Genomic DNA, 15754 nt, shown 5'->3' with positions numbered 1-15754 from the left:
ATTGAGAAAGATTAGTGGGAGGGCACCTGGTGGAAAAAAAATAAGCCGTTGTGATTATAGAAGATGGCAAAGCTTGCATAAAAGCATGCCTAAGGGTGGAGATGTCTGGCATCTTGGAGCTAAAACCAGGTCTTTATGATTAGGATTTTCTCTACAGGGAATTCACAGACATTTTAAAGCAGAGAGAAATGGACAGGTGGAGTAAAAATAATAGTTCACAAGAATGGTGAGGGAAGTTGGTACTGCAGAAAACGTTAGTTGTGTTTTGCCCCTTGTAGGCTGCCCAAATAATGAAAGGCTCTCTTTTCACATGTAATTGCTTGGTATAAGTAACATTATTAATTAGTTAATTAACATAATTATTCCATATATAAGAAACCACTTTCAGTGTAATTATATTTCCCAATAATAAACCATCTACCCAACTTTCATACAAAAACTTCTAAGCTGTAAAGAGATAACCACATATTTAGCTTGGATATTTTAGATAATTAGGTGGAGTGTAATATTGTTTGGTTGGGCAGGAATGCCATTCAGATGAAAATTTTATTAATTTTTTATTCCATAAGCAATACATGGCTTACCATAGAATATTTAATAATAATAAAAAGGAAACAAGGATTACCTCTAATGAGTAAACAAAGATAAACTTTTTTTTTTTTGGTGTATATACTGTTCCCCTCACTAAACAAGGTTTTGGTCTTCATTCAGATTCCAGAATTTGGTCCAGTCAGCCAATGGCTATATTTAATACTTTTTTAAATTCAGAAAAATACTTCTCCATCTTTACGTATTTTAGTGACTGTCAATTACCATGGTACATTCAGAGAGTTTGTGTTAATTTATTAGAGTACGTTCTGATTTTCATTTACTACTTAGGGTAGCTGTTTCACTGATTAAAAATATAACCAATTTGATTAAATATCAACAAACTGCTTGATTTAAGTTGCTAATACTCTTGTTACTGATTAGACATTCATCAGAATGTTAAAGCAAAAAGAAACTTTGAAGACTTATCTGATTCAAAAAAAAATTTTTTAATGACTATCTGCTTTACCTTCTCATTTTACAAATGAGAAAACTGAGTGTTTTCTTCCAAACTTTTGTTTCCAATGACTTGGTAGTTTAGATTTTGTTTTGGTAAGCTCTCACTTGCATGGAGTCTTCTTTTTTTCTGGTCAAATTCTGTTTGTTTCTCCATCTCTCAGCCAGTGGTACAAAGAAAAAGGAAACTGAAGAGAGGAGGTAGCATGTGCCAGAGAAGTAAAAGGAACCGGTGTATGTCTGGGTGTAATCATATAACCAGCCTAGGAGGAAAGAATTTTCTGTTGATGAAGCAAATCTTGCCATTAGTAATCCTCAGCCACGAGCTGCTTTTCAGAGGAAGGTGCCTCCTGTACTTACCAATCTGTATTGTGACCCATTAGAGGGTTAGTCAAGTTTCTTACCTGAGTTATTTCTCATTGATTAAGATGAATCAGTTCCACTTGAGTTAGGGATTTAAACCTTAGGAAAAATCATTGTTGACCTGGAACTCATCTCAGATCTTATAATGGAAGTTGTAGAAAATTTGGGACACATACCATTTCACTCTTGATGGATTTTACTAGAAGGCCATTCTTTTTTTTTTTTAGAAGGCCATTGTTCTTACAAAGAAAAAAATCATGAGTTACTACTATTTTCTAAAGAAAAAAATGAGAGAACTGATTATCTTTTCTTTTCATTGAACAAATATGAGTAATATGCTAAGTATTGAGGAAGCAATGATGAACCAAAACAGTCATGGTCCCTGCCCTCACAGAGTTTGTAGTTTAGTGGGGAGATAGCTGTTCTATATAAATGACACATGTGATTAGTACTATGAAGGGTTAAGGCCTCTAAGAGCATTAGAGAAGGAACTGATTGATTACTTGGTCACATGGGTTACATGATGACTGAAATTAATCCCCCCTCCTGAAATCTAAATGCTTTTTTAAAGCAGGAGTTAGGGGTACTCAAAATCTTTTGGCTACTGGCACATCCTAGATATGTTTTGGTATTTTTGTTTTCACTGTAAGTGTGTGGCATTAAAGAATATGACTATTAGTGCAGTTTGTTATACAGTGCAAAAGTCAGTACTTCGATAAAGGCAGTAACATCTTAGTCTTATTATGAAACTTAATTTTAACCTTGTAAACTTCCTAAATAGATCTCAGGAAACTCCAGGGTCCACTGACAGAACTTTGAGAATCACTGTTCTAGGCTATTGTGTGTCTTGCAATTTCCATGATGACTTTTACAAATTTTTGTACTTTCCTAAAAAGCCTTCAGAAGTTAAAGCTGTTATTCTGGTTATTTAAAAATATTATGCTCTATGTTAAAACACTTCTGGGTGCTTGTGGAGTTTACATTCATTGTCTTGATTTCCCTTTCTATCTTTGAACATGATGTCTCACTGGATGCATAGAGTATGCTTTTTCTTTTTGGTCTGCTTGCATAGATCTGTTTCTCCTGTCCTCTTCATTTTCTTATTTGGCTTTGACATAAAATTTTAATTGTTTTGTTTTGTCTTGTTTCAATAGCTTTGTTTCCTGTTCACAGTGTAATAGATGAATGAATAGAATGTATTATAGCCTCTTAAATTCATCTAACTTTAAGTTGCTTTTTACTCCCCAACTCTTTGTTTGATCATTGACCTTGGAACTAAGCGGGAGTCTAGATTGAAACCAACCTGGGCAAGTCTTTGTCTTAAATTGTCATTGATCTGTAGATTTCTAGGAAATAGATGACCAGTTTCTCACCTGTTCTAAAATTTTCTAGAAGGAAAGGCGGTTTGGAAAGCTGGGAGTACCTTGTCTTTTCTTGTCACTCATGCCTTAGTCTCAGATTTACAATTAGCTAGTATATATGTAACTTGTGAAGTATAGGCTTTAGGAGTGTCAGAAGTAACATGCTGGGAAATTTGAAAAATTCTTAGTCAAGGAGGTAGGTAGTACTACTAAAAATGTCAAGAGGGCACAGCAAAAGCCAGAAAATGGGCTTTTTTTTTTTTTTTAATCCCAGGGGGAATAAAATAGCTTAAAACTCTTCTGAAGACTTTATTTTCTTATACTCAAACACTCATTTAAAGGCAGAAGGTAGTTTTCAAACCATTAAAAACTAAAGTATATTTATATACTTTCTTATCAGTTCAGGGAATTATTTAGCATATTTTGTAAGTTTCTATATACTCCATGAGAAATTGGTTGAAATAATTTGTTTTAGATTTCACTTTCTTCCATTGATACTTGATAATTGGGAGTTTAGCCTCTTTTTAAAATTCTATCCCTAATTAAGATCTAGTTGCTATTCGGTAGGATAATAGTGTACAGTTGAGTAGTTTTAGGATGCTATTTATAATAGCAAATATGAGGTGAAATGTAGGATGCAGAACTGTACTGTACTGTTGATTAATGATCTTGCTAAGGTGTTAACTGTCATAGCCAAGCAAAAATTTAAGTAGCTAGGTAAGCTTAGACATTTAAGAGTTTTGTTGCATCAAATATATGCTTCTTTTGGTTAGCGTAACTAGCCTTTCCCCACCACTGAAAGTGAAAAATGATATTTTGGTCTGATTTTATTAGCCCTCTGTCTACTTTTTTTTGGAAACAGTATGAGAAAGCTATATACAAATGCACTTCTGGCCCTAAACAGTTTATTGCTTCTAAATATATTTGTATGTGTGTATATAGTATATTTATATTCTGTGTTCTTTTTCTTAAGAAATTATTGTTGGTAGAGTTATAGCTCTAAAGCTATGAAAGTCAGCATTATCCTATATAGCAACTTTTTAAACGTTGAAAAAGTGATCAAACTTCAATTAGAGATGTGAACAAAGCTGATCTGAATTGTACTAAAGTAAATCAGAATACAGGGTAAAGGATGATCTGGTCCATATTTTGAAACTGCAACTTCTGTGTGAGACCAAAGGAAGAGATGTTTATTTTGTGCAAAACTTTTATTTTGGGTTGTACATTATCTAATTTAACTTGTATGGTCAGTTTATTTGAATACCTTAGGAATCTTGAATAGGGTGTGAGATCTTATTGGTTTGTACAGGTTAGTGTGATGCCCTGATGCATCCTAGAGTAATTTGGGCAGAGAGTAAAGTATTTGCAAAATCCTTTTGGGGGACTGGAGAGAAAGGAAGATATATTAAACCTCCCCAGCTGTGTAATTCTTCATATTCTCACAAGCATTGGCGATAACCAATTCAAGAGGCTCATCCCTCAATCTTGGGGCTCGTCCCTATGAAACTTATTCCTGCAAAGGAACAGCTAAGCCTACTTATCACGATGACTAAGAGTCACCCTCAGAGAACCTCTTTCATTGCTCAGATATGACCTCTCTCTAAGCCAACTCTGCAGGTGAACTCACTGTCCTCCCCCCATGTGGGACATGACTCCCAGGGGTATAAATCTCCCTAGCAACGTGGGACATTACTACCTAGGATTTGCCAGAATCTGGCATCAAGAGATTGAGAAAGCCTTCTTGACCCAAAGGAGGAAAAGAGAAATGAGACAGTTTCAGTGGCTGAGTTTTCAGAAAGTCTAAAGGTTATCCTTATGCATTATGTAGATATCCATTTTAGTTTATGGTGTGCTGAAATGGCTATAGGGAAGTACCTGAAATTGTTGAACTTTAATCCAATAGCCTTGAGTTTTGAATACGATTATATAACTATATAGCTTTTACAGTGTGACTGTGTGTTTGAAACCTTGTGGCTGATGCTCCTTTTATCCAGTTATGGATAGATGAGTAAAAAACTAAGGAGAAAAAATAAGTAAATAATAGGGGTGAGAATAAAGGGTAAAAAAAGTCGAGTAGATTGAAATACTAGGAGTCAGTGAGAAGGGACAAGGGTATGGGATTATGAGTTTTATCTTTTTATTTCTTTTTCTAGAGTGATGCAAATGTTCTAAAAATGATCATGGTGATGAATATACTACTATGTGATGAAATTATGAGCCATTAATTGTGTACTTTGGATGGACTGTATGGTATGTGATGATATCGCTATAAAATATTTTTTTTAAAAAGAAATTATTGTGGGTAGATCAGAAGCCACTGAATTCTAAACCATTTTAAATGGAAGCGCATGTATCAGTTGACATTCAAAAGACTGGATTCTTTGTGGTCATAGCAAAGCATTGTGAATGTCAGAGAAAGACAAGATTTTTATACCAGCCACAAGCAGGCAGTCCACTCCATGCTGAGTATTGCTGATGTATCCAACACTGAGGAGTATACTGGCAACTGATACAGGCTTCTTACCAAGCTGATTACCTCTGTAAGCATTTCCTCAGTGTCTCTAGACAACCTGCATCCAGATCACCTTAGATGCTTGTTAATACAGATTCATGGGCTTTTTTTCAATTGTACTTTAACCTGGGTGGCACCCAGTTGATTCTTAGCCACACTAAAACTGATTGTCCAAACTATTTCCTTATATCTATGACTGAAACTCTTACCTTGAACAGGAATGTCTAATGTTTCCTGTGTTGCTTTCAAACAAATTCAGGCTCAGCTTCTAGATCTGAAAACCAGTTTTCTTAGAACCAACAAAAAAGGGATTAGAATAATAATTTTGCAAGTTTGATTACTAAATTGGGATTCTGGATTTATTTAAAAAATATTTTTATTGTGAAGTCTTCACACACATGTGGTCCATTGTGATGTACAATCAGTGGCTCACAAAATCATCACATAGTTGTGTATCCATCACCATGATCATTTTTAGAACATTTGCATCATTCCAGAAAGAGAAATAAAAAGAAAAGAAAAAACTCATACATCCCATACTCCTACCCTTCCCTCTCATTGACCACTAGTATTTCAATCTACACAATTTTTTACCCTTTATCTCCACCCTATTATATATTTTTTATCTTTATTTTTTTAACTCATTTGTCCATATCCTGGATAAAGGGAGCCATCAGATAACAAGGTTTTCACAATCACACAGTCACATTGTAAAAGCTTTATCATTATGCAATCATCTTCAAGAATTAAGGCTACTGGACTACAGTTCAGCAATTTCAGGTACTTCCTTCAGTGACTCCAATACACCATAATCTAAAAAGAGATATCTATATAATGTGTAAGAATAATCTCCAGGGTAACCACTAGACTGAAATCTCTCAGCCACTGAAATTATTTTATCTCATTTCTCTCTTCTCCCTTTTGATCAAAAAGGCTTTCTCAATCCCATGATGCTGGGTCCCAGTGCATCCTGGGAGTTCTGTCCCATGTTGCCAGGGAGATTTATATCCCTAGGAGTCATGGCCCACATGGGGGTGGGGAGGACTGTGTTCACCTGCGGAGTTGGCTTAGAAAGAGAGGCCACATCTGAGCAACAAAAGAGGTTCTCTGGGGGTGACTCTCAGGCATAGCTCCTTATTCCTTTTCAGGAATAAGTTTCATGGGGCGAACCCCAAGATCGAGGACTCAACTTATTGATTTGATTGTCCCTACTGCTTGTGAGAATATCAGGAATTCCCCAAAAGGGGAAATTGAATGTTTCCTTCTTTTTCCCCAATCCTCTAAGGGACCTTTGCAAATACTTTTTTATTCACTCCGCAGATTATTCTGACATATATTGGGGCATCACGCTAACTGTACAAGCCAACAAGATCTCACACCCTATTCAAGATTCCATGTAATTATGGTGTTTAAATAAACTGACCATACAAGTTAAATTAAGTAATGTACTATCCAAAATAAATTTTGTACCAAATAAACATCTTTCGCTTTGGTCTCACACAGAAGTTGAAGTTTCAAAATATGGACCAGATCATCCTTAACAGTGTATTCTGGTTTGCCTTAGACCAGCTTCATTCATATCTCTAATTGAAGTTTCATCACTTTTTTCAACTTTTTAAACAGTTGCTGTATACGGTAATGCTGACTTTCATAGCTTCAGAGCTCCGAGTTGTCTCAGGTGTCACATAAATATGTGAAGTTTCTGGTAACGTTCAAGTTACGTACAAATAGAATTCAGAATTTAGAAATAACAGTTACAACTCCTGAATTATGTGACTGCTGTAAGGACTTATACAGATTCATATTTTTAATGTCAATATTTTTTAACCATTCAATATTTTATGGGTTAAACCTTGAATGGGTTTAACATCCTGTCCTGAAAAGTACCGGTACCTTTGATAATGCTAACTTGATCGTTGAGTCGAATTATGAATCCTTTTAACTAGGATTACTTCTGTAAGTTTACTGATAGTCATCATGTTAAAACTTGAACTACACCTCAGAAGGCCCTTAATTCCAAAATTCCTTGATGTTAGTTCAATAAGTGGTTGAGAATTCTGTAAGTGACTGTTTTTGAAGGAGGACTTTCAGCTGTTGGGTTGCAGCAAAGAGGCATATTTTCAAGGTGTACAAAGACATTGTTCTTCTTTCATTCCTAGGGCCCCTGGAGTACCTGGCATGCCATTAGCAGTCTTTTCCTTTTATTTTGGGTGTGCTGTGCAAATGCTTTCTATATATGCCATGATGGGAAAAGTCTTGGCAAACAGTGGTTTAGCAGATTTAAAGCCCAGCATCTTTTAAGACAGGAATGCTCTGAAGGCTACATGGTAGAGATTTGTAGTAAGAGTTTCTGGGAATGCTATTAGTATTAGCTCTGTTTTGTAAATTTTATTAAAAGATTATACCTTGAGAAACTCAATTCCTTGGCCTTGCAAGTGTGTTCTATTTGTGAGGGAAGGGCCATCCACTTTTCCTCTTTTTAAACCATAATAGAAGATTATTTGAAATTTCTTTTTGTACGTATTTATCCATTTTAGGAATACTGAGTCAAAGTAAATTCTATGGGGCTTTGCCATTTGTGGGGAAAATAATTGCTAGACATATGACTGATTTACATTATTTTCTTTTGCCTCTTCAGGGTATAATATATTCCTCTGGATTTACAGAGGATAGAGAACTTTGTTCTTTCTCTTCATTTGAACTCTACCCATCTATAATCTCCAAAATGGGTTTATAAGCAGACCAAAAGATTGAGTTGTTGTTTCCAAATGTAGTTTCAGGCCATAGAAAAATTCTCAATAGATAGGCCAATATGACCGATAAAACTGTAGTGGGTATGGTTGGTCAAAGGTGGAGCAAGGGCCAAATAAAATATTTAGTATTGTATCTGAAGGATGAAACTGAGGTAGGGAATCACCTGTCATTTCATGAGAAGATGACAACTGTTTTAATGGCGAGAGACAAAGTTAGATAGATAAATTTGTTTTCCTCATTGTATTTTCTAAAATCACAGATAAGAGTTAATACAAAATTACTAGTTTTCTGTGGTATTTTTAGTGGGTGTAATGTTAACAAATACTAGCAAGAGGGGTGCTTCTCCTTTAAGAGATAGTTTACTTTTTCTGGAGTACAGTTGACTTGGTTATTAGAAATGATTTTCCTTGATTTTGTTGAAGAAAATCACTTTCATTGGATATGGTGTATGTCAGCATCAAAATATTTTAAGGTTAGTTTTACTGTTCCATGGCCCAAAATATCTTTATTTACATGTAAGAAATTGGAAATGTGGGCTACAGTGGCTTAGCCAAATTTACAGTTAATTGAAGAAGCCGAAGGATGTATATTCTAACAATTCTTGGTTTTAAAGATTTTAGACTGTTATCTTTAGTATTAAGGCCTGGCAGTGTATGTGACATAATGAGTATTCTGCTCTGACCCTCTGAGCCAATTTGTTGAATGAATACCAGATTAAAATCAAGTAATTATTTGTAGTGTTTATAGGAGTTTTCAGAAGACATTTGTGATTGATTTCTATATATTTCTTTTCATATTAGCATAATTTATGTATCCATCACTTAGCAGTGGGGGGTGTAGGTGGAGAAGACGTTCAGTTTTTTTTTTTTTTTTTAATGAATGAAATTGAGCTTTTAGCACTTTGAGCTCACATGCCAAATGCTTTGGGGGCAAGATTAGGAATTTTTCATAAGTAGCTTACATTTTGGAGATTATGATTATGCACTTGATATTCTGTCCTGGCGCTATCTATTTTTGTATTTATATTGCTTTCTGTGGGTTTACTTTTGTTAAGAGGTGTCTACTAGAAATATAATAAGGTTTTTAACATAATCAAAATTTTAATCTTAAGCTTTCCACAACCTTCCAAGTCTAAGTAATTTTATTTTTTGTGCCAGTATGTACTTCTGGATGCCAACTACCAGTCAAAACGGCAGTTGGGTTTGGATAAACCTGGACATTTGGCTTATACTTAGGTCTGCTGGACACCCTAGGTCAGGAAACCTAGGCCAACCCTCAAACTTGACCTAGACTGTTACAGGACATATTATTAACTAAAATTGAATTTGTCACTGAGTATTAGAAAAAGCTGGAGGCACCATGGACTTAGGTGGGCAAGACAGTACCTTTTGAAAATGTATGTGTAGGGGATAATTTTTAACTGTCATCTTTTCAATCCCTATCAGTTAGTTTTATCAAAGATGTGATAAAGAATTGGTTGCTGCCATTTTTCTTACTATACAGTTATCCCTTCCATATTGCAGGGGCTAGTGGTATGGCACCCCCACAATCTGGAAAATCCCCATAACATTTTTTGGACTTCCTTTCTACCAGAGAAGTGTTTAATCAGTTTCTTCAGAGTTTTAGGAAACTCTCTAGCTGCTTCTCCCATTACTTTTACGTTGAGTAGGCTAACTTTTTAAAAACATTTTCCAGACCAGCCTTAGCTGACCTGAAAGTCCATAGGGGTAGACCCTTCACCTTCATTTTTGAAATCAGATTAGGAATGCGTCTTTTCTCATATGATGCCAGAGTCTGCTGGAATGCCTTTTTAAATAACAATCCTGCACCCAAAAGAACGTAGTACTTTCTTTGTGAAAGAGATATGGCTCTCCTGGCACAGCACTGCACTGGCAGTTAACTGCAGCAGTTGTTTTGCAGCTTCCTCAAAATTCCCCCCAAATTCTCATGTACTTTCTTAATGCCGACCCCGGATATTTCAGAACTACAGTGGGGCAAGTTGTGATGTGGAAGAGATAACTGTATATTCATAGCTGACAAAGATATACAGATAGTTTTATTACTCATATGTTCTGTCTTTACATTTTATAGAAATAAAAAAGTGTATTTTAAAGCATATATAATTCCTGTAGGTTTCCTATGCTTTTGTTCTTTCTGTGAATTATTAATTATGCTGTAAAAGGGAAGATTTTGTTCATCTAACAGTCTTACCCTTTTTTGGGGGGGGGGGGGAGGAGTACATGGTCCGGGACGCAAACCGGGGTCTCCCATATGAAAGGTGAGCATTCTACCACTGAATCACCCGTGCACCCAGTCTTACCAGTTTTTTGACTGGTTTATTGTGAAAAGTTTTACTGTTTGCCAGATTCCTATGCCTGTAATTTTTTATAGGAATTTTAACTTTTGTAATTTGGTAATAAGAGATCTAGGTAAGCAAAAAATGAGAATGTCACACAATTCTGAAGAGCTAAATTTGGTTGGGAATGTAATATTTTATCACCAGTGAGCCTTCTGATTTATTTAAGCTGAAAACAATAATATAACTGCCCATATCTGTTGAAAGAACTGAGTTAATCAACGTTTTTGATGCTTTTTGGTAGTTGCTGCTAGAATTAGAATTTAAGAACATAAATCTGATGAAGTCCCCATTGTCATTTCAGAGGAATGATTTTCAGGAGCCAAGGGCCTTCCTGAAATTTCTCCCTTAAACAAGATGTTTCTAAGTAGCTCATTTTGTGATCAGTGAGAGGTCATGGTATAGAGGGAAAAAAATTAAACTGAATGATGTATTATCACAGTCTTGTTTAAGATATTGTGAATAACTCTCAGACTACAAATCTGTCCTTAAGCTTTCAGCAACAGCCTTAACATTTCCTTGGACTTTTAATAGAACTTAGAGAATTTATGATTGACTAAGTAATTTCAGAATTAGTGAGTAAAAATATTTACATTGAGTTATCTCTCTTTATCCTCATATATAATGCTAGGGTATTCTGGACTTTGGAAAATAAAAGACTTATACTTTTTTTTTTACTGATTCACAGTAAGAAATATATTTTACATCACATATATTGTATAGGGGTGTGTGTGTGAAATAAAAATTTCACAATAAAATGATGCACTCTGTTTTCTAAACTACTCTGTTGTAACCTATCTTTTTCATAAAAAAAGTGTTGATCACAACCCATCAAATTGATTTCAAGACCCACATACACACCTATTGCTTTTTTCCTTCAGGTAATGGTCTTTATAAAATTTGCACTGTCTACATATATTGAACTCCTTAAACATTTTATTTTAAGTTGTATAAAAAATATATAGTACATAAAATCTCTATAAACATGGTGTAGTTTTGTTACTTGCCTTTATCATTGAATAAGATATTCTGTTCCCTGGTATTTGTTACTTCTTTATACTTTTGGCCTAATAAGCTTGAAAAGTTCCAACATGTAATTGGAGCAGCCAGTGAAGAAGGATCAAGATTGTATAAATGCATCAGCAAACTGTATTTGAGTTCTGTTTCTGCATTTTATTAGTCTGGGCATTAACCATAGAATAGCTCTGTTAGGTAACTATGGTATTTGGCCTCTTTGTGCCACTTTCTTATATCACAATTTTGGGCTTGACTTTGTGATTCTTGCCTACTTTCCAGGTATGATGTACAATAAGAGTTAGACAGTCTGATAAGGATGTGTTCTTAAATGCAAATAAGGGAACTCATTGCGTATTTGTGTAATCTTTTCCTTTTGAATGTGAACTGAACCTTAGATATGTTGTGCTTTTTTTCTTCCCAACAAAAACTTTTATCCTGAGTTTATTTACTTTTTCTCTTGTTTGCTTTTTCTAAGTCTTAAGTTTTTAAAGGTACAAACCTAGAATCAATATAAAAATTAGTTCCTAAAAAATGATGGTAGCGCAAGTTGAGATCCCCATCCCCTCACTTTAGGTCTGAAGGAAGCACCAAGTGAGTTTTAGGCTGAATTTCTTTTTGAGGATGATTGGAAATGTGAATTAATTCGTATATTCAAACATATTGAGATGTGTAAGAAATGAATGTTTAAGTTTTTTCCATAGAAATATTTCTGTGTGTGTGGTCAGTCTCTTAATAGTCTTGGATTAAATGTTCAGCAAGCACAAAATGTCCAGCTAAGTGTAAAAATAAGTATAAAAGCATTTTATATTTAAAACATACTTAAATCATCAGAACGCTTTAGATTTTTACTTGTTTTTCTATACTTGCATTTAATTTTTACCAAGGCTCCAGATACCCTCTCCACTTGACCTTTTTAGGCCAAGTATGTTTGCAAACCTTGATATAGTCAATAAGAAGGACCTCTGTCACCTCCTTGAAAAGAACTGTTTTGAGAAGCCCTAGACAGCTGTATGGGACATCAGAAGGATAAAAAGGGATCAGGCTCCCAAGCTCTATAGAAGTATTTAGGTAGAAGATGCTAGTAATTCAGAATCTGATAAAATTCTGAATTATCCCTCCAGACAAGTAGATATACATACACTCTTTCCTCTAAGACTCCCAAGAGATATGAGTCTGCTTAGAGCACATCTATTGAGTTAACCCTCAGACATTCTTCTGTGTTAGTGATGGAGTTAGGTAGTATAGGACAGGCAGAAATAGCATTAATTTCTTCAACATGATATTGTCATTTCATGTTACCATTACTTATGGATCAGTGTTTTCTTGCTATAGAAATTTACTCAGAATGTGGCTGTTACCTGCTATAGGTGGTCCAGCAAGGACAGCCATCCCAGCAAAGAAACTTGCAAGTCCCAAAAACCTGTGTACTTTATAATTTCCAGACAGATCAACCTGTAGAGATTAGAATTCAGTGTTAGTTTTATTACTAAGGTTGAAGTTCTGTAGAGACTCATGCCTCCAAAGGGACAAATAGTGCTTGTGTTCTCTCATACTGTGAAAACTGACTTCTGAGGTAAGTTGGGTAGCCTCTTGTCCCAATGTTAGAGCACCAGGGCCAAATAGGGAACAGTAACTTTGCCAGGCAGCCAGTGTTCTATTTTATTAATAAGTAAACAATTGGTTTTTGGTTATTTAATCTTTTAGGTGGTTCAGAGATACTTACCTCTTTGCCCCCCTCAACCATGCTACATTTCTCTGTTAGGAAATGGTATTCACATTCTGTACTCACAGTGGTATTCTTGGGTCTACTTTATAATTGAGTCCCAACAGTTGTTTTGTAAGATATCAAACAGCACATGGAGTTGATGACAGACATAAAGCTTGATTTTTGCTTACGTCTCCTGTGGTATCCTGCAGTACTTATGTTAATATTGCTATCAGACCTGGAGTTTTCCAGAGATTATGTTCCAGGAAGCCGTGGGAATCTGGTTCCAAGAACCCATGGGTTCTGGTTTGTAGTAGTATTTTGTTCCCATTTGGCTCCAGGAATTTAAGTCAATTTGAGGTAAAAATGGAGAAGAGGTTAAAAATAAAAAAAAACCTATCAAAATAGATAGGACCAAGGAAATAACCTCTGCCATAAAGTAGCCATGCTGGTTGGGAAATAACTCTTTCTCTTAGCAAACTCTACAAAATTGTGTATTAGAAGGAACCAAAGACATTTCTGGAGCTGAAAGGAAGGAGTAAACACAAGCCTTACTTTTGGAGACTGATAAGCAAAATGAGGAATGCTGTTCATCCCCATTTTGCTTTCATTTCTTTCCTTACTTGTGGGAATAGTTCTCTTATTATCCCTAGCTTCCTTTCCAGGATAAGATGAATAACTGTACAGAATAGAGTTATAAGGTTTCTGAGGCCTTGGGTATGATTGAAAAACAAACCATATTGCTAGAAAATGTATATTCTCTTTTGGGGAGATTGTTACTGATACTTGCTTTTCCTAAATGTTTTAACACTGTTAATGAGTGTGTCTACTCACCAGTACAGGAAGTATCAATGCAAGGTAACCACCAGAGAAAATGGCAAAGAAGATGGAATAGGTCATAAGTAGTGGAAATGTGGTGGCTAAAGGAGCAAGCAGATTAGTGATGCCGCAGAGGATGAGGTAAGACTTGTGGTAATGATATTTCTTGATCCAGTCTTGATCAGCAACCCATCCAGACATTATCTGACTTACTGTCTCAATGATACCTGGAACAATATTCAAAAAAGTCTTATGAAATCCTGATTTCAATTTTCTGAACCCTTGAAAAATGTCAATCCATAAGTAATATGACCATATCTTCAGTCTAGGACATATGGGAAAAAAAAAACACTGTTTCATTTATCTGTCAATAGCATCTGTCATTTACTTACCTATTCCACACATATCTAATAGAATACTGAAAAAACTCCTCCGGAATTAGGGAGAAGACTCATCAAATTGTCAGGTGTTTTTTTTTTTCTGATTGTATTTAGAGAAAACATTCCACCAAATGGAATCCCTGATTACAAAGGACCCCGGACTCAGAAGGCCTTTATTAGACCCTCAGGACAGTGTCCTGGGGAAGTCATAAGATTGAAGGTTAAAGCATATATAATAAAGGCTTATCTTGGGAAAAAAACAAAAACAGATGTTGGGACTCTCTCTTAAAATTGCTGTGAGGTTTTACTAATTAAGTCCTCCAAAGGTCATTATGTTTAATTTGAAAATACTTGGGAAGTCTGGAAATGGTAGGTTATATTTTGAACATTGGAGCTGTGGTGTAACTTGAATAAGACTTAAGAGCTACATTTTTCACGATAATAGAACCTTCTTACCCATTATCCTACTATAAACATATGTAGCAGTTGAATACTAACAGACTTGTATCAAAAGTAGCACGAGCTGCACTTCATAAATTTTCTTCCTATGGTTGAAATAAATTGCTCCACAAAAAAAAGGTATAAAAAATGCATACCACCATGAATATGATACCAACGAATTGTACTCTTGAAAGTGATTAAAGTGGGAAATTCTGAGTTGTGTATTTGTTTACCACAATAAAAAGGTTTTAAAAAATGTGTACTACCATTTCTATATTTTCAGTTATTTACTAGGATTCATGTTGAGGCTATATGTTCTTTAGTTCCTTTGTGTAGTTCTAATCTGATGTAAATGGATACTACTAAACAATTTAGTGAATCAGTTTAGTCATGTATCTCTTGCTTATATAAGCTTTGACCAAAGTGGAATACCTTTGCAATCGGAACAACTGGAAGGGAGTGTAGTCAGTTTTGTAAGGGGGCCAACACTATTTTATCAGTTGAGGGAGGACCCGTATTTCTTAATGGATCAAGCATTCTGTTTCCAAATACATTTGCAGACATTCAACTGAGATGATTGTTTTTATTTTTGACTTATATTCTCATTTATATTAGTTATGAGTCAATCCATTAGTGATTAAAGAATCATATTTATCTTACTGTGAGTTCAAGGGGAAAATACCTACTATAGAACATTTATTGGATACTTAACATGGGCCAGACACTATTCTGAACTCTATGTGCATTGCTTGTTTAATCTGACAATTTGATGAGGGTAAGAACTATTACCCCTGTATTACAGATGAGGAAATTAAGGCACAGAGACGTCTTACTCAGGGTCACACAGCTAGGAAGTCTGGAGCTGGAACTTGAATCTGAGAAATATAGTGTCAGAACCAATTCTGTTAACTACTGCACTGTTTAGTCTGCCTCGGGTTTTTCTGCTTCCTAGAGGAGCTGTTGCCACTGAACATGAGTTTTTTTAAATTCAGCATTTCTCCA

General features: G+C 35.2%; 2 protein-coding genes across 14 annotated transcripts in view; one reads left to right on the top strand and one right to left on the bottom strand.

Moving 5' to 3' along the window:
- Positions 1-14072, top strand: part of RBM15 (RNA binding motif protein 15) — a 35713-nt gene extending 21641 nt beyond the window's left edge. For 5 of the 8 annotated variants that reach the window (XM_077119964.1, XM_077119957.1, XM_077119962.1 and 2 more), the window contains one exon: positions 13955-14072. The gene's annotated coding sequence lies outside the window, so the exon portion shown is untranslated. Of the gene's footprint in view, positions 1-13949 lie in introns of all 8 variants that reach the window. The other 3 variants (XM_077119963.1, XM_077119961.1, XM_077119958.1) reach the window with 1 other exon arrangement.
- Positions 259-15754, bottom strand: part of SLC16A4 (solute carrier family 16 member 4) — a 28390-nt gene continuing 12894 nt past the window's right edge. For 2 of the 6 annotated variants that reach the window (XM_077119967.1, XM_077119968.1), the window contains exons 7-9: positions 13947-14158; positions 12766-12859; positions 261-1307 (exon numbers count right to left, since the gene is read on the bottom strand). In XM_077119967.1, the coding sequence (XP_076976082.1) occupies positions 1126-1307; positions 12766-12859; positions 13947-14158 (488 nt within the window). In that variant the 3' untranslated portion in view covers positions 261-1125. Of the gene's footprint in view, positions 1308-12765; positions 12860-13946; positions 14159-15754 lie in introns of all 6 variants that reach the window. The other 4 variants (XM_077119971.1, XM_077119969.1, XM_077119966.1 and 1 more) reach the window with 4 other exon arrangements.

This window comes from Tamandua tetradactyla, chromosome 11, assembly GCF_023851605.1.
Source record: "Tamandua tetradactyla isolate mTamTet1 chromosome 11, mTamTet1.pri, whole genome shotgun sequence".
In the NCBI taxonomy this organism is placed as follows: Eukaryota; Metazoa; Chordata; class Mammalia; order Pilosa; family Myrmecophagidae; genus Tamandua; species Tamandua tetradactyla.
Note: the sequence above shows the minus strand (reverse complement) of the source record. Positions and strands in the feature narration are given on the sequence as shown.